The sequence below is a fragment of the Tupaia chinensis genome, unplaced genomic scaffold (genome assembly GCF_000334495.1).
Source record: "Tupaia chinensis unplaced genomic scaffold, TupChi_1.0 Scaffold148801_1, whole genome shotgun sequence".
Classification (NCBI taxonomy): Eukaryota; Metazoa; Chordata; class Mammalia; order Scandentia; family Tupaiidae; genus Tupaia; species Tupaia belangeri.
The window spans coordinates 299,670-318,703 of NW_006208648.1; the positions used below are offsets into that span (position 1 = coordinate 299,670).

At 47.3% G+C, this 19,034-nt stretch overlaps 1 protein-coding gene across 1 annotated transcript; it reads right to left on the reverse strand.

Moving 5' to 3' along the window:
• Positions 1 to 646: 646 nt before the first annotated feature.
• On the reverse strand, positions 647 to 10,241 carry BAG4 (BAG cochaperone 4; the record flags this gene model as incomplete). Its single annotated transcript, XM_014585069.2, is given in 4 exon segments — positions 647 to 3,908; positions 5,362 to 5,616; positions 7,632 to 7,886; positions 10,134 to 10,241. Coding segments are annotated over 4 exon segments (1,104 nt in total), but the record flags the coding sequence as incomplete, so codon positions are not given.
• Positions 10,242 to 19,034: the final 8,793 nt, after the last annotated feature.

The window sequence follows — 19,034 nt, forward strand, 5'->3', positions numbered from 1 at the left end:
GACAGAGAGACAGAAAACAAGAAATCACCCCGCAGGGGGGATGGCCACATAATCCCTTCTCCTCCATTCTCCTCTTGGGATCTTGGGCACGCACGCACATGCACCCAGCATGAGTTTAAGCCACCGGGTCCAGGACTCAAACCACAGTCAACTACATGGGAGTCCAGCGACATAGCCATTACATCAACTGCTGGTCCTTAAAGAACTGTTTTCAAGATCTCATTTTTTTTTTTTAAAGGTTTTTGCCAAAGGGCCTGTGCATTCACGCCAGAGGAGACAGAGGCGGTGAGCGGGTAAGAGAAATCACCCCCTGGGGGAATGGCTGCAAACCCTTCTCCTCTATCCTCCTCCTCCTGGGACTTTGGACATGCATGCAGATGTGCCAGGACTGACTTCAAGCTACCAAGTCTGGGCCTCAAACTGTGGTCAACCATGTGGGCATGCAGCACCTTAACCACTACACCATCTGCCAGCTCCCACCAAAACACCATTTTCCAAAGCATTTAGAAGGATTCTGCACCAACATGGAGAGACCAGCACAATGCCTCCCCAAGGCATCGCACTGGGGCTTATCCGTCTAAATATTTATATATTCACATTTGCATTCAGAACAATAGGAGCTTATGAGAAAGAAAACACAGTTGTGTTCATCATGCCAGGTCTCAGATGCTTTATTCAAGGTTTTGACAAAGTACTGTAAATTTTGACACTTTTTAAAAATCCAGATGTAAAATTACAAGAAAATTTTGAATTCAGTCTGAAGTCAAAATTAGGTCAACAGTCGAACCAGGTCTACCCTATTCAGTACAAGTTGTATCTTTAAGTTCATCCTATTTTCTGAGACAGGTTATCAACTCCATTGGCTTTTCTTTGTTAATGTATTTGGAATCATTTTAACATGGTTTACATATTTAAGTTCTATGTTTGTACTTATCCTGAATATCTTATAATTAAAATATAAATCCAGAAGTCACAACTCTCCTATAGAAGAAGTCCAATGAACAACTGTGGAAAGAAAGCAAGAGAGAGAACATCACTATCAGAACACCACGATGGTAACCACCACAAGCAGGGTCTGCCAACGCAGAGGAAAACGCGTGGGCGAGAGTTTAAGCGGAAACAGGACATTTGCATAGTCTCAAAGTATCTCCAGCAGATCTGCAGTAATTACGAAGGAAAACACAGTGACGTTCACAGTAGAGAACCCTAGTAGGCACCTGGCATGGTAGTCCAGGTCAGCGACACCAGGAAAACAGTACACCACCGGGCCGCTTCCGCTGCAACCCTTGGTCACAGACGGGAGGGCACATCAGAGACGTGACAACTGAACACAAGACCCTGGGTCGGGTTGTAGAACGGTAATAGGACATTGGCAAAGAAGCTAATAGAATCTCTACTTTTTAAACTCTCTGTTTTCAGTTCACAGTATTGTATCAAGGTTAATTGCTTCATTTTCACAAATGTTCTGTGGTTACGTGAGACGGTACCAGGGAAGGCGGGCAGACGGCACACGGGAGCTCTGTACTATTTCTACGACTCTCTTGCAAATCTAAAATCATCTCGAAAATTTTAAAAATAATTCTTAGAAAACACAACACACATCGTATATATGTGTATAATGTATATAAATAACACGTGTAAGTCATATATAAATCAAGACTTCGCGGAAACTGGCATCTTGGGCACTGTTAGCGGTGTTCTCCTCTGGCTCACTCATCGCCTCTCTGGTAACTTAGCTTTACAGTTTTCCACCTTTTACACTGTAGTCTCAAGTAAAATTTTGTAATTTTCACAGACAAGCCTTTTTAAAATATCCCTATCTAAGGGCATAAACGAAAATCCTAGAACAAAGTTATTACCATATTACCCTGCAAAATCACTCATCCTAATCGTAAGATCCAGGCGGGATTTTTACTACCTTTCTTCTCGTCGGGGATTTATTTGTATTGGTTTAGTTTGTTTCTGAGTGGAGAAAAATGGCTGACAGCTTTAGTATCAATAAATGGCCTGGCAACCTGGACAGAAAACCACATGGACCTGTTAGGAAGTAGTTGCTTTTCCAGTAACCGACACGGCACCCTGGACCTCCCCGCAGATGTAAAACCCAAGCATTTACTAAGTGTGTTTCGTAATATGCCAATAGAGCTAAGCTTCTCGGACAGGGCCAGCTGAGACCCTTTCAGTATCCCTTCCTTGAGTCTGGGTCCAAATGGACTGTCACCTACAGTAAGGAACAACTTTGTATGGAACAGGCAAGCCTGTCCACGCAATGTATTCTAGGGAGGTGAGGAGAAATGTGGGCATACCTTTAAAAGAAGAGAATAAGTACCCAACCTAACTATGGCTAACCCATTCCCTGAGCTCAAATCCCATTCTGCCCTGCTCCCAACCAGAAGTTGAGCTGAAATCTGCCGATAAGGGCCTTGATGGTGAAACCAGCATTGCAGCTTGAGAACAGCATTACCACCAAACGATCACACCCGTTACTTTTCGTAGTCAAGACTTCTACTCACTGTGGCATTTCATTTTTCATCTGTATCACCGTGCTCTATGGAAGCAGCAACCGCGAGGAGATAATTACACTTTGTTTAAAAAGAAAAGGCGATTTTAGAGTGGATCTTTATACAAATACAATTTAAAAAGCAGAAAAGAAAAGCGTCCACGAACATTCTCGTCCTTATGTCAATGCCATTTCCTACTTACTTCTCACTACCACCACGGAAGGAGGATGAAAACTCTAATCTAACGGGCTGTACAAAAGGGGAGGCGACTGACCTCAAGAACTCACTGCACTGCAACGTGGTCAAGTGCTGGAAAGGTACACATTCAATGGCAATGCCATCCGGCTGTCAATATAGTCTCTTGAATAATTATATTAAACATATTACTACAAAATGTACCAAGAAATAGAGAATAATACTATATTTGTGAACTGCAAATAACAAAACGAAACAGTCCAAGAAGGCTAGACTCGAAGCTGTAATTTACACAGGGTGCACGCTGAAAGCAGTCACGATGTACAGACACATGACAGTCCAGATGTCGGAGAACACGGCCTGCTGGTCTCCGCTTTTCTCCAGTCTCATCTGGCAGGTCTCAGATAAGCCTGTTACATAAAGCATATTCCCCTCCTGCTGGGAAGAAGCAGCTTGCAAATACCCACAGATCGCGCAAGGAGTGAGTCTGCTTGGCAATATCAGTAACTCCACAGTGTCCTATTACATTCATTCGTCTGAAAACCGAAAACAACTCAGAACTAAAATGTTCTTCCATTCCTTTGCCAGTTTTTCAAGTTTTAAACCAAAGGAAAGTTGGAATGTATTGCTTCTTGTCAACAAGCATTTCAAAAAGAGGGTAATTAACCAAAAGCAAGAGTTCTTTGGCCAAGTTAGTAACAGGCTTTTGTTTTGTTCTAAATCCTTTCATAACCCTTTCTTTTCTAATTTCTCCAGTATGGCCTGGATCTTACAAACGGCCTCCTTTCTGGCCTGCCGGACCGAATCCTGGCCCCCAGTTTCAACCGAATCCAGTTCCAGAAGCTCCTTGGTCAGCATCTCCTCGAGGAGCCAGTACGCTTTGTCTGTCTTTTTCCCCACGAACTCTTCTACTTCTTGTTCGAGGTACTGGACCTTCTCCAGCACGTGGATGATTTTCTTAATCCCTGGAGGCGTACTTTCCTGTGCAGGTAGGCACTCCTCGGGGAGATGGCTGCCCTGGTCCTCACTGCTGGGGTGGTCGCTGGCGGCACCGCCGTACAGCTGCGGCTCGGCGCTGTACTGGACTCGGGCATCCAGGAGCTCCGGGTGATCACTGTTCATGGTCCCCGAGGGCTCGTACTGGTGGACGCTGCACGGAAAGCTGTGCCGACTCAGGCCTTGATCTGACTGGCTATAGGGGTATGAGGGCTCCTGGAGCGGGAGAGCGAGAGAAGGAAGAGAGCTGTTTAACAGGGACCCATGGACATCGGGTTTGCTAGCACACATCTTGTACCTGGCCAGGAAGGTCCAGGAGAGATTCCCCACCAATACAACTGGGCATTCCCTCCATGATCTTTTGAGAAATACACAGTCTGAAGAAGATAAAGGCAGTGCCCTGTCGGTAGGAGGCAGAGGGTTCCTGAGTGCAGTGGTCGGAACCTGCCCCTAGGTAGGTCATCGTCCTGAACACCTCACAGTCCGTCCTCACCTTAAGGTGTCACAATCCATCCAGTGACTTAACAAATAAGAAGTAGTTTCCCCCCTGAAGAGTTAAAATCCCTCCACGGGGCTTAGAAAGAAATACCCACATGATATGCAAGTCCATCCGACTGAGCGCCCGAACACTAACACTGCAGCTATCTCGCACTGGCTTTATCTTCCGTGTACAGCTCACGGGAGGTAGGAAAGCACTTTGTAATTGTATTCAATATTCAGACACTATCACAACAAAGAGAAAGTGGATATTTTCTGTCTTTTAAAAGAAGGATGTGGTGGGACCAGCAGTTAGCGTAATGGCGATGTCGCTGGACTCCCATGTAGTCTACCACGGTTCGAGTCCTGGACCCGGTGGCTTAAACTCACGCTGGGCATGTGTGTGTGTGTGTGTGTGTGTGTGTGTGTGTGTGTGTGCCCAAGATCCCGAGAGGAGAATGGAGGAGAAGGGATTGCAGCAAGGCCCTCCCCCTGGGGGGTGATTTCTCACTTTCTGTCCTCTGTCTCTGTCTTTCTGGAGAGCACACGTGCCCTATAGCAAAAACCTCTCTTAAAAAAGGATGTGGAGGTACAGGGGATGGCGTAATGGCTCCGCCATGGGACTCCCATGTAGTCAACCATGGTTCAAGTCCCACATCCATGAAAGGATTGTGGCATGGCCAACACTCCTGGGGGGAGGGCAGTGATTTCTCACTTTCTGTCTCTCTGTCTCCGTGGCAAGCACACATACCCCATAGCAAAAATCTCTAAAACAAAAAAGAAGAATGTGGAGACCAGCAGATGGCACAGTGGTTACATCACTGGACCCTCACGCCAGGTGCATGTGTGTGTGCATGCCCAAGACCCCGAGAGAATGGAGGAGAAGGAACTGTGGCATGGCCAACCCCGAGGAGCGAGGTCTCCTTTCTGTCCGTCTCGAGTGCATGTACCCTATAGCAAAATCTCTCTCGGGGAAAAAAAAAAAAAAAAGGAGGAGGTGAACCTAAACCTTCTCTAAAAAATAAAACCAATTAGAAAACTAAGAAACAAAGGAAACCGGACTGAGGTAAAGCTCCGGGCAGCGTGTAGTTTGGAATGAGCTCCCCTGTATCTTAGGCCTACGCAGAACAGCTCAGGGTTAGCTCGCAGAGTTCCCCACCATCAAGGGGACAAGGCTCCCAAGGCCTCTCACCTTGGGCTGCTGGGGTGGTGGGGATGGCGGTGACTGAGGGGAGCCACTGCTAGGCCACGAAGAAGTGCCTTCGGTCATGTAGAGTGCCCCGGGGGTGGCTGAGGGTGCAGCTGAAGGCCAGGGGTAGCGGGCGCCCATGCCGTAAGCCCCGGGAGAGGCCCACGCATCCTCCTGTGGTCGTGCGGCGGGTCCTGCCTGTGGGACGCTCCGACTACCATCCCCGTAGGGATACTGGGGCAGGGCCATTCCAGGGTTCTAGATGGAGAGGAAGAAATAGGTTGGTCGTTGCTAGAAAAATGAAAAACAAAACCAAACTTAGAGAAGGGATAGAGAGTCCAGGATGGGCACTCTGCGATGCTTCCTGCCTGCTCAGCACAGCACCCGACAGCTGCACTGGGGCTACGCTACAGCAACCCTCCGCAGCCGCACTCATTTCTCCAGGCCTAAGAAAACCTGGCTCCAAAGACACCAGGGGGAGATCTGGTGACCATCAAACACAGAAGCAATACGCCTAAAATTCACGGCCACAGCACAGTATGAGTCTGTCCCATAGACAGTGTAGACAAATGGGCTGATACACGGTAGGGAAGAACAAGTGAAGACACATTTAGAACCCCTGATGAGAACAGAGAGACAGACAGGGTTATCCTTTACAGGATATTCACTAACATAAACTTACAGAGTGTTCAGGTTAAAATAGGAAAATTTTTTTAGTTAAATAATTATTTTATTTAACTTTATTTATTTTTTCCTTTGACCAGAGAGGGACAGAATAAGAGAGAGAGAGAGAGAAAGTGAGAAAGCAAGCCACCAAGTCTGGGACTTGAACCGTGGTCAGCCATGTGGGAGTCCAGAGCCCTTAAACACCACACCACCTGCTGGCCCAAAATAGGAAAACTTTCAAACAACAACTCTCTCAAGAATTTTCAGTATATGGGAACCAGCAGGTGGCATGGTAGTTAAGGCACTGGACACTCCCACATGGCCGACCATGGTTTGAGTCCTGGACCTGGTGGCTTGCTTTCTCACTTTCTCTCTCTCTGTCTCTCTCTGGTCAAACTGAAGTAAGTGAATGAAAAACTAAAATTAAAAAAAAAAGAATTTTCAGTATAAAAATTTGATGATGATGGCCTCTTTCAAGCACCATAGTCAAAATCCATCTACTGCCAACACTGGCATAAGGAAGGCAGACATCAAAATAAAAGCAGCCAGCAGGTGGTGTAGTGGTTAAAGTGCTGGACTCCCACACTGTCGACTATGGTTTGAGTCCCAGACCTGGAGGCTTGGTTTCTCAATTTTTCTAGCACATATGATATATAGTAAATTAAAAATAATAATAATAGGGACCAGCAGTTGATGTAATGGCTATGTCGTTGAACTCCCATGTAGTCAACTAAGTAATGCTTAAAAAAATAAGAGCCAACAGATGGCATAGTGGTTAAGGTGCTGGATGCCTACCTGGTCTATTGTAGTCCCAGACCTGGCAGCTTGTAACTCATGCCAGGTGTTTGTGCATGTGTTCCCAAAATCCCAAGAGGAGAATAGAGAAGGAAGAATTGTGGCATGGCCGTCTCCCTGGAGGGTGATTTCTCACTTTCTCTCTCTTTGCTTCTCTCTCTGGCAAGCACATGTACCCTCTAGAAAAACGCAAAAAAGTAAATAAGTGGGACCTGGAGATGAAATGGAGGTCAAGGGCACTAGACTCCCACATGGCTGACTGCGGTTTGAGTCCTGGACCTGACAGCTTGCTTTCTCACTTTTCATCTCTCTGTCCCCGCTGGTCAAGCTAAAATAAGTAAATAAATAAAGTTAAATAAAATGATTCTTTAAAAAAAAAAAAAGTGGGATCAGCAAATGACACAATGACATCTATGTTGCTGGACTTGCACATAGTTGACCATGGTTCGAGTCCCGGACCCAGTTGCTTAAAACTCACACTGGGTGCATATGTGTGTGTGCCCAAAATCCTGAGAGGAGAAAAGAGGAGAGGGGATTGTGGTGTGGCCATCTCCCCGGGGGGGTGATTCCTTACTTTCTGTCTCTCTCTGTCTCTCCAGCAAGTGCGTGCGCCCTGTAGGATAAATCTCTCTGCGGACATAAATAAATGAAAGCAGTCCCTCCCTTCGCAACCGCCAGTAGGAGGTCACCAAGGCTGAGTGTGCCCTTACTTCAGCACTAGCATAGACAGTGAGCCTCGCCCTGAACCTCAGACTGTTCACAGCCCAAGAGGCGGAGGCTAAATTGTCTCCCCCCAACAGAAAACTGCTCACCTGTGAAGCAGGGTACCCCGGAACCTGGCCCCTGAGAGGGGGCGCCTCAGTCTGACAGTCCTGCTGTGGGTACAGCCACCGGGAGACCGGGCTTGGGCTATTGCCAGGTGAACGGTAAGTGCTGGGAACTTCGGTAGAGTAACTGGTCTGAGTGTATCCAGGTGCATAGTACGCCCCAGAGTACGAGGCGGCATTCGCCCCAGGGCCAGGAGGGTACGGTGCACCATATGCTCCGTTTGTGTAAGAATTCACACTCTGAAAAACAGGAATCGAGAGAAGGAGGCTGAGACGAAGAACCAAGTAACGGGGCACACGGCTGGAGACCTGTGTGTTGACCTACGAATACTTTCTGACTGAAATCCTTCCTGAGTTCACGCCTTCTTCCAAACAACCAAGGTTACCGAAGGCCGTGGAGCGGAAGAATGGTGCCGGCCTGTGGTCCCTGGCGCCTTTGTTAAGGATGAGCTCAGGCCAGTCCCAGCCGCCCCACCGTCTACAGAGCACCTGGACCGTCCTCGGGCCAGTCCCAGCCCACCCCACCGTCTACAGAGCACCTGGACCATCCTTGGGCCAGCCTCAGCCCGCCCCACCGTCTACAGAGCACCTGGACCGTCCTCGGGCCAGTCCCAGCCCGCCCCACCGTCTACAGAGCACCTGGACCGTCCTCGGCGAAGCGCAGTGCGGTCACAGACGCGTCCTGGCACCACTGCAGAGCCCGGGCCACGGCCAGCGGAGGAGGTGCCATGGGCCCCCAGGAGGAGGTGGGGAGGAAGGACGGAGCAAAGCAGCAGCAACTCTGCTGGTCTGAGGAGCTCAGAGAAAGCCTCACGAAGCCCATCACGGACCGAGCCCATCAACCCGGAGACGGCAGGAGCAAACGCACTTTCACGCAAACTGTACAAGGGGTGCATGCTACTCCCCCAAAACTGACCCAGACGCGACACTATGAATGGATGGTGAGACTGTATCCTATGCGTCTGGAGACACAGCCTCTGCGCACGTGCCTTCCGTGTTTCTCACACCCTGCTCCGTGACCCGCTTGCACGCTGCTCTCAACACCCTGCTGCAGAGCGAGACTGAAAAATAAGGGACGTCTGATTCCCACGTCTGCCCTGAGACCTGCATAGCCGTGGAGCGCACCAGGAGCACAGCAGGCTAGCCGACCTCCAGGACTGGCCGCAGCCACGTTTACAGCTTCTAGAGAAATGGGTGGGGGCCCACAGGTGGCACGGTGGTAGGGTGCTAGACTCCCACATGGCCAACCGCGGTTCAAGTCCCAGACCTGGTGGCCTGCTTTCTCTCTCTCACACACACACTCTCTCTCTCTGGTGAGTGTACATGCTCTGTAGCAAATTTAAAAATTATAATAATGATGAATACAATTAAGTAATTCTTAAAAAGAGATGGATGTTGGACCAGCAGGTGGCGTGATGGTTAAGGTGCTGGACACTCCCACATGGCCGACCATGGATCAAGTCCCGGATCTGGTGGCTTGCTTTCTCACTTTCCCTCTCTTGCTCTCTCTCTCTCTGGTCAAATGAAAATTAAATAAATGAATAAAATAATTATTTAAAAAAAAAGATGGATGTAAATTACACAGCCTCGGGGAATAAAAAAGCTTGAAATTATGCATTCTTGGTTTATTAGGGCTATTTCTGAATTAGAATTTTTAAGATTTTATAAAATCTGGGACCAGCAGATGGCATAATAGTTATGCCACTGGACTCCCATGTAGTGGACTGAGGTTCGAGTCCTGGACCCAGCGGCTTACAACTCAATGCTGGGTGCATGTGTGTGTCCAAAATCCCGAGAGATAGGATTGTGGCATAGAAATCACCCTTGGAGGGCAATTTCTCGCTTTCTCTCTACGTGTCTCCAGCGAGCACTCATGCTCCATAGCAAAAATCTCTCTCAAAAAAAAAAAAAAAGATTTATAAAACCTATCAAATAGGGGCCAACAGGTGGGTGTGGTGGTTAAGGGCGCTGGATTTCCACATGGCCAACCAAGGTTCAAGTCCCAGACCTGGAGGCTTGCTTTCTCACTTTCCTGCTCTCTCTTATTCTGTCCCTCTCTGGTCAAATTTAAATAAATAAATAAATAAAGTTAAAATTTAAAAAATAATAATTGAAAAAAAAAAACAGGACCAGCAATTGGCACAATAGCTATGTCAGTGGACTCCCACGTAGTTGACCATGGTTTGAGTCCCAAATCCGGGGGCTTAAACTCATGCCAGGCACATGTGTGTGTGTACCCAAGATCCCGAGAGGAGAATGGAGTAGAAGGAATTGCGATGTGGCCAACCCCCACCCCCCAGGGGGGATTTCTCGCTTTCTGTCTCTCTGTCTCTCTCTGTCTTTCTGGCAAGTGCATGTGCCCTATAGCAAAATAAATAAATAAATAAATAAAAAGTCCAGATCACTACCAGAAATCCCCACAGGTTCTGAAATAAACCAATTCATTATGAAAAAATTCAGACCAGTTCTGTCGATTTTAAACCATACCTGGCCTTGCAATTCTGGTCTTACAGGATATGTACTTGGGTACGGAGCCCTGGGCCGTGCAGAAGAATTCCAGTAATTAGAATTATAGCCTGGATATGCTGGCTCCTCCTAAGATAAAGAGAAAAATAAGTTCACTTGTAATAACATTCTTACAGCATTCTGAGACTGATAAGGGCAGGTTATAAGTATCAAAAGTAGAAAGCAACAGTAAAAGCAAAAGAACTCCATTATAAAACCACTTATTGGGGCCTGCAGATAGTGTAATGGTTATGTCGCCAGCCTCCCACTTAGTCGACCACAGTTCAAATCCCAGACCCGGTGACTTAAAACTCATGCCAAGCGCATGTATGTGCATGCTCAAGATCCCAAGACGAGACTAGAGGAAAAGGAATTGCGCGTGGCCATCCTCCTCACCCCCAGGGGGTGATTTCTCACTTTTTGTCTGTCTGTCTGTCTGTCTCTCTCTAACAAACACACATGCCCTACAGCAAAAATTTCTCTCTCTAAAAAAGAAAACAAAAAACACTTATCATTGTGATAGATATATTACATGCTAAGTTGCATGCCCTAGCATAAAACTCCTATTGATCTAGTAAAAGCCTGTTTTGTTTTTAATTTTTGCCAGGGGCACATACACCCCAAAGAGAAACACAGAGAGACCAACAGAAAAGGAAAGTGAGAGAGCAATCCCCTATGGGGAATGGTCACACCACAATCCCTTCTCATCTCTCCTTCCTTTTGAGAGTTGGGGCACTCACACACCCACACCCACCACGTTTCTCAGACCACTGGGTCCAGAATCTTGAAGTCAGCCATGGGGGATTCAGCCCCCTAAACTACCACACCTCTGGTTGGCATTATGCCAATGTCATTGTGCCAAAAGATACATAAAGGAGTTCATAAAGGCCATCTTCCCTGAGGGATTGTTTCTTGCTTTTTGTCTCTCTGTCTCTATCTCTACAGTGAGCACAGGTGCCCCATGTCAAAAATCTCTCTCTAAAAACTAAGAAAATAAAATAATAAATAAATAATTGGAGCCAGCAGGTAGCATGGTAGTTAACATGCTAGACTCCCATATAGTCAACCACAGTTCAAATCCCAAACCTGGCAACTTGCTTTCTCATTCCCCCCCCCCCCGCCCCCATCAAATTAAACAAACAAACAAAAAAAACAGAAAATGATAAGTAAAATTAAACAAATAATTCTTTTAAAAATAATAAATAATACTTAATAAAATTAAATAATTCTTAATTTAAAAAAATGGGCAGGTGCGTACGTGTGCGTGCCCAGGATCCCGAGAGGAGAATGGAGGAGAAGGGACTGCGGCGTGGCCATCCCCCTGGGGGGTGATTTCTCGCTTTCTGTCTCTCTTTCTTTCTCTGTCTTTCTGGCAAGCGCACACACCCTATAACAAAAACCTCTCAAAATGAAGCAAAAACAACGGGTTGCAGAAGAGTTAAGAAGCCAAGAAGGAGTGCTCACTGGCGTAACGCGGGGTGTAATACAGCGCAGTTTAAGCACCGTGCTCAGGAAGCCAGAGCCCACATGACCACCTACAGCTGGAATCCAAGCCCCAGAGGTTGAACATGCGGGGCGCGTGTGCACGTCCCCCCATGGGACACAGCATGGGTTACAGTATAGCTAGTCCCCACCGGGGGCGTGCTCTTTCTCTCCGTCTCATATGAGTGTATGCACCCTCCAGCCAAAATACAAACATGGGGCCACTGACCACTGTCCATCCCCAGCACACAACTCTGGGGGGTGATTTCTCACTTTCTGTCTCTTTGTCTCTCCCTCTTTGGAGAGCACACACGTCCTAGAGCAAAAGCCTCTCTTAGAAAATAATAAGGGGGGCTGGCATGTGGCATGGTGGTTAAAGGAGCTGGATTTCCACAGGGCTGACCGCAGTTTGAGGCTCGGACCTGGCGGCTTGCTGTCTCGCTTTCCCTTTTTCTCTCTCTTTTGTCTCTCTCTGGTCAAATTAAAAAATAATAATAACAAATGGAACTAAGTAAATAATTATCTTTTTAAAATGATAAATAAAATTAAATGAATGATCCTTTAAACTTCTAAATAAAGTATTCTTTAATTTGTAATTTTTTTATAATTTATTATTTACATTCAATCATTGCACATCTCTGTAGCACACAATTTTTTTAAGATTCACTGAATCTTCTTAAACTCTTTTTTAATCTTGCAATATGCTCACAGAGAGACAGAGAGAGAGAGAGAGAGCGGGATGGGGGGAAGTGCTCTCTGAGGAATAATCACACTGCAATCTTTTCTCCTGCATTTCTCCACCCTGCCTGGATTCAGGGCATGCACGTGTGTCAAATGTGTTTTTCAAGCTGCTGGATCTGAGACTTGAACCACAGGGCTAGCCCATGTGGGAGCCCGCTGCCTTGGAGCCAGGCCAGAACTGGCCCAAATCTTAAATTCTTATCCTAGAATTCTCTTTTTTAAAAGACAGATCGGGCCAGTAGGTGATGTGATGGTTAAGACACTGGATCCCTTATGGCCGACTCCACAGTTCGAGCCCTGGACCTGGGAGCTTAAAAAACATGCCAAGTGCCTGTACATGCGTGCCCCAGACCCCAAGAGCAGATGGAAAAGGGTCTGTAACGTAGACATCTCGGGGTCAGGGCGTGACTCCCCACTTCCTCTCTCTGTCTCACTCCAGCTATTGCACACACTTTACGGCAAAAAAAAAAAAAAAAAAAAAACAAAAAAAAAAACAAACTTAAAATAATAAAGACAAGATAGATCGATATTTTCCTTTCTTTTTTTTAATTTGGGACCAGCAGGTGGTATGGCGGTCAAGGGCACTGGAGTCCCACATGGTGAACTGTGGTTTGAGTTCCAGACCTGGCAGCTTGCCTTCTCACTTTCCCGCTCTCTGGTCAAATTACAAAATAATAACAAATAAAATTAAATAATCATTTTTAAAGAATTTATTGTATTTATTTATTTGACCAGAGAGAGAGAGAAACTGAAAAAGCAAGCTACCAGGTCCAGGACTTCAACTAGTCACCCATGTGGGAGTCTAGTGCCTGTGACCACCATGCCTCCTGCCAGCCCCGACAGGTCAACACCTACATGGTAACGATTACGGAACTGTACACCCTAAGAAGGGGGAAATCTGCTATTTGCAATTATATTATCATTTTTAAAAATGGAAAAAAGAATATCCTAGAAGAAGTAAGCATTATTAATTTCTATTGTCTTAATTTAAAAAAAAAAGGCTGCCTTCACCTCGTTTTATTTTCTCCGTTAGGAAAAAATGGGGCAAATCTAAAAATATCCTCAGTGACAATGAGTCTGTAGCTCAGAGCCCCTCCGTGCACTATTTCTATAAAACAGCACTTGGCTTCACAGGAAATGATCCCAGGGAACCCTATAAACTAAGTATACATAAATAAATAATCACTTTTGGCTTCTGTATTGATCCTCATCACAATTTTTTAAAGTTTTGCTATAGGACACATGAGCTCATCAGGGAGACACAGAGACAGAGAAATAAGAGAGGGAAACTGAGACACCAGCTCCCAGGACCAGCACTCGCGCTGCCAGTCACGCAGGGTCCAGCGGCCTCGACCTCAGCGCCACCTGCTGGTCCCATCAGGAATCTTTTTTTCTATCTCGTTCGGAACCCTTCCATTTCTCAACCATCTCCTGCACCTCAGCACCTGGTTCAAACACCTACCCTGCCAACTCTCCGACATCCCCGCCTGTTCCGCTTAGTCTCAGATCACAGGGCCTCCTGCCCCAAGACCAACAGCTGCTACCTCATCCAACATCCCTCCCTCCAACTCCAATCGTACTTTTTCCCCTCTAGCGGGGAAGAAATCTATCCCTCACTTCCTGGAGCTGTTTTCCCCATACTCACCCCATCCTTCTGTTCACGCCTTTGTTATCCTTCTAATTTTGCCAGAGTGTACGTACACTTGCTAGAAAGAATGAGAGAGAGAGGGGAAGCAAGAAGGCATCCCCATGGGGCACGGTCACACGCAATCCCTTCTGCATCTCTCCCTCCTTTTGGGATTTTGAGCATGCATGTGCATGGACCTACATGTTTTTTCAAGCTGCTGGGTCCAGGACTTGAACCACAAAGTCAGCTATGTGGGGTCCAAGCACTTTAACCAGGCCACAAGTTAGCCCTTTTGGCATCTTTTTGGTAAGCTCGTTCTCTGCTCACAAATACACTTTAGCCATCTAACCATAAAAATTCTCCCCGGGCCGGGAGGTGGTAAAGCAGCCAAAGGTGCTGGATCCCACATGGCAGACCGCGGTCTGAGTCCTGGAGCAGGTGGCTTGCTAGAGCCGCCTGGGAAATCAAATATAATAATAATAACAATTGGAATTAAATGAATATTTTTTATAAAAATTCTTCCCTGAATTCTGGTTCCTAGTCAAGTAACCATTTTCTCACTTACTGAAAACTTCTTTACATTTACGCTGGTGCCTTCTATCCAAATTGCCCGTTCGTTATTGTTTTTGTTGTTGTTGCTAGTTTGCCATAGGGACGTGTGCTCATTGGAGAGGGGCAGGGAGACAGAGCGGGAACATGAGAACCACCCCCCAGGGGAATAGCCACATGGGAACCCCTTCTCCATCCTCTCTGGATTTTAGGCATGCCCACACACATGCCCGGCATGTGTGTGATTTTTCAAATCAGTGGGTCTGGGATTTGAACCACACTGTTGCCATGTGGGGTCTAGCCACCCTAACCTCCATGCCATCTGCTGATCCCCATTCATTCTTTTAATACCATTTCGGATTTGCACCACTGAAATAAAAACCATCTTTTTCATTGCCAAATCCAACCACATCTCATTTCTCAAGATCACTTGCTCCAAAGTAACTGGGTCCTCGCTTGACTGGCACTGCCCGTCTCCCCAAGGCCCATCTGCTTCCAAGTATCCTCTCTCCATCCCCATCCTGGTTCCAGAGGTCTCTCCCAGAGACAGTACCCGGAGTGTAGCTCGGTTATGCCCGTATCTGACGGCTCGCAAATCTCTACCTCCATCACCCACCTCCCTCCTCAGCCTGAGCCGAATGCCAACAAAGGCTAAAATTCAACATTAAGAAACCAAAGCAGTGGGCCCAGCAGGCGGCATGGTTGTTATGGGGCTGGACTCTCACAAGGCCCACCATGGTTCAAGCCAGACCCGGCAGCTTGAAAATCACAACAGGTGTGCGTGGTCAAAATCCCGAAACGAGAATAAAGGAGAAGGGATTGCTATGTGGCCATCCACCCTGGGGGGTGATTTCTCACCTTCCCTCTCTGCTTCTCTCTGGCAAACACACGTGCCTACAGCAAAAGAGAGAGAGAGAGAGAGAGAGAGAGATAGAAACCAAAGCAGGGGCAGGCAGCTAGACCCCACATGGCTGAATCTACAGTTTGAGTCCAGACCCGGCAGCTTGAAAAACATGTCAGGAGTGCGTGCATGCATGCCCAAAATCCCGAGAGGAGAATGGAGGAGAAGGAATTGTCCACAACATGGCCATCCACTTCCTGGGAGGTGGTTTCTTTCTCTCTCCCTCCAGTAAGTCCACACAGCCTATGGCAAAACTAAAAAGAAACCGAAGCAAAAGCAGAAAATCACAAAGCTCTCTGACATCAACATTCACCTGCATCCAAAGCTTGGCACCTGGAGACTGCCCTGATTGGCCTCCGGAGTGATGGAGAGATGGGCGGCTCGGCCTCTCAGCCGAGATCAAGTGCAGAAATGAAATAAAGGTGGCACGCCAACTCTTCCAGTCTTTGCAATGTTCTTAATTCCTTTTAACCAGTCATTAGTTCTCTTGGTCTGAAACTCAACCAAGGGGCCACCAGGTGTCGTGGTGGTTAATGGCGCTGGACTCCCACATGGCTGACCACGGTTCAAGTCCCAGACCTGGTGGCTTGCTTTCTCACTTTCGCTCTTGTGCTCTGTTCCTCTCTGGTCAAACTAAAATAAATAAAGTTAAATAAAAATAATACTTAAAAAAAACCCAAAAACCCTCAACCATTATTTTCCTGTAAAAATCTGTTCCTCTTCCTTTTGATTCCTACATACGGGAAATGCTAAAACCTCAGAATCAAGCTCCCCCACACCCCTCACTCCCACTGACACCATCTTCCTAATTTTAGGTTTGACAATGTCTTTCAAATCGATGCATCTGATTGAAATGCATCCAAAAAGTAAGATGTACAGGTAAGATAAAACAAATAAAATGCAACCTATGGAGGGAAGTAGCAGTAACTGGGTGCTCACTTACAATCCTTTCAACTTTGGTTTTGAACATCTTCACAATAAAAATGTCAGAAAAAGGTCTCTCCACGGACACTGCTCAATCACACGCCCATCTTACCTGTCCTGCACTGCCCCGGGAGCCTAACTGCTCTCCACCTCGGGGTGCTCTGCCCGTCCTCTCTGCCTCCTGCTGTCCCTGCCCTTGTGTGAAGATGCCTCTCACATGGAGTGGCCTCTGTGACAGAGTACAGGGCAGAAGCCATGGGGTGTCACTTCCCGTGTTAGGCTGTGAGACTGGTTTCTATCTTGACTTGTTCTGGGGACATAAGTGACTCACCTAGGGATCTTGTTAAATATGCTGACTCGGTAGGTCTGGGCAGGCACGGAGGCACAGCACTTCCAGCAGGCTCCTATGGGTGCACACGCCACCGGGTCAGGGACTGAACCACAGTGCTGCAAGTGGAGCCGACAGGGAAACCCTGACCATGGGCCAGCCGGCAGCTTGGTGGTTAAGGGCGCTGGGTCCCACATGGCCAACTCCGCGGCTTGAATCCCAGACCTGGCAGCATGAGAAACGCACTGGGTGCGTGTGTGTGTACCCAAAATCCTGAAAAGGAGGGAGAGATGAGGAGCAGGAACCGCAGGGAGACCGTGCCCACAGGGGAGGTTCTGTCTCTCCTAGTAAGCACATGTACCATCTGACAATTTTTTGCAGGTTTTACTCTTTATAGTTTGACTCTTTTTAAAAAGTTTAATGCTTTAAAAACTAGGTGAGATGGGAACAACACATAGTGTAATAGTTACATCGTTGGACTCCCACGTAGTCAATGGTGGTTCGAGTCCCAGACCCAGCAACTTAATGCTGGGTGTGTGTGCTGCGTGCATGCCCCAAATCCTGAGAACAGAGGAGAAGGGATTGCAGCGTGGTCATCCCCCCCAGAGAGTGATTTCTCGCTTTCTGACTCTCTGTCTGTCTCTGTTTTTCTGAAGAGCACATGGGCCCTACAGCAAAAATCTCTCTTAAACAAAACAAAAAGCCTGGTGGGCCAAGCGCTATGCTGAGTGGTGGCAGATCACTCTGTAGTGCGGCAGGCCACGTGGAGGGTCAGGGTTTGGCTCCCCGGTGGCCCTTCATGCTGGGCATGCACACTCACAGTCCTGCTGACTGGGGCCGACTCTACCCAGGGTGTTTCTGCGCTCCTCTCTCAAAAGAAACAAACTTACAAAATCTGGGGGGGTGGGGAGCCAGAAGATGGCGTCATGGTTACATCGCTGGACTCCCGCATAGTCAGTCATGGTTTGAGTCCCGGACCCAGTGGTCTAAAACTCATGCCAGGCACGTATGTGTGTGTGCACCCAAAATCCCGAGAGGAAAATGGAGCAGGGATTTCGGCATGGCCACACCCCCAGGGGGTGATTTTTCACTTTCTGGCTCTGTCTTTCCAGTGAGCACATGCACCCTGTAGCAAAAACCTCTCTTAAAAAAAAAAAAAAATGGGGGGCTAGGTTTCAAATTTTCCCTGTGGTATTTAAATATGTTAATTCGGTCCAGGCTTCCTGGTAGTTCAGTGCAACATCATCTCAGGTACAGAGAGCAGAGCAGGCATGTGGGCGTTCCGTGTGCGGGGCGCCAGGGAGCCTGGTGACCTGCAGCAGGAAGTCTGGGCCAGGAGAGCTCTGCATTTCCAACAGCTTCCCCAGGGACCTGCAACTCCTGGTCCGGGCTCACAGCTTCTCAGTAGCAAGGTTTTAAGCGTTTCCTATATCTGTGTATTTATTTTAGTTTGACAGATTTGATAACATAACACTGTAAAACTTACATGGGAAAACAACAAAGTTAATAAATTTGGAAAAAACCATTTGCAACATTTGACCACAAGCATATATTTTGTATCTGTTTTCTGTGGCTACATAAGCAACAGATACACTATACTTGTAAAGTTTCAGGGTCCTTGGCCTGAAAGATAAAGTACAAACCCTTACAACTGGGGCAGATGCCCGCAGAGCTCCAGCGTTAGCTCCAACTACTCGAGCTCCATCACCTGCCCTGTGAGCACTCATACACCAAGCTCTCCTGACACCCCGTGCTCAGTGCTCAACTTCCCTTCTCTAGTCTCCCCAATACCCGGCTCTCCCCCAGGGAACACACTTCTGTTTGATAATATAGCAAGCTCAGCAAGTAAGTCATCCGGTAGAGGGCCTCCTCCTTTTTATTTTCATTTTTTAAGCTACTTCAACTTGGAGCCAGCAGGTGGTGTAGTGATTAAGGTGCTGGACTCCCACATGGCTAACCACAGTTTGAACCCCGGACCTGGCGGCTACCTTTCTCACTTTTCCTCTCTCTCTCTGCCTCTCTCTGGTGAGTGCACGTGTCCTGTAGCAAATCTGAAAGCTAATAATAATAAATAAATAAAATTTTTAAAACATTTTTTGCCTTAGGGATGTGCACTCGCCAGAGAGAAAGGGAAAGTGAGAAACTACCCCCAGGGTAGATGGCCATGTTGCCATAATCCCTTCTCCTCAAGTCTCTTCTTGGGATTTTGAGCGCACACGCACGCACACACTTGTTTAATGTGTTTTTCAGGTTGCCAGTGGTTTCAGGGCTTAAACCATGGTGTCGGCCATATGGAGCCTGTGCCCTAACCACCACACCACCTGCTGACCC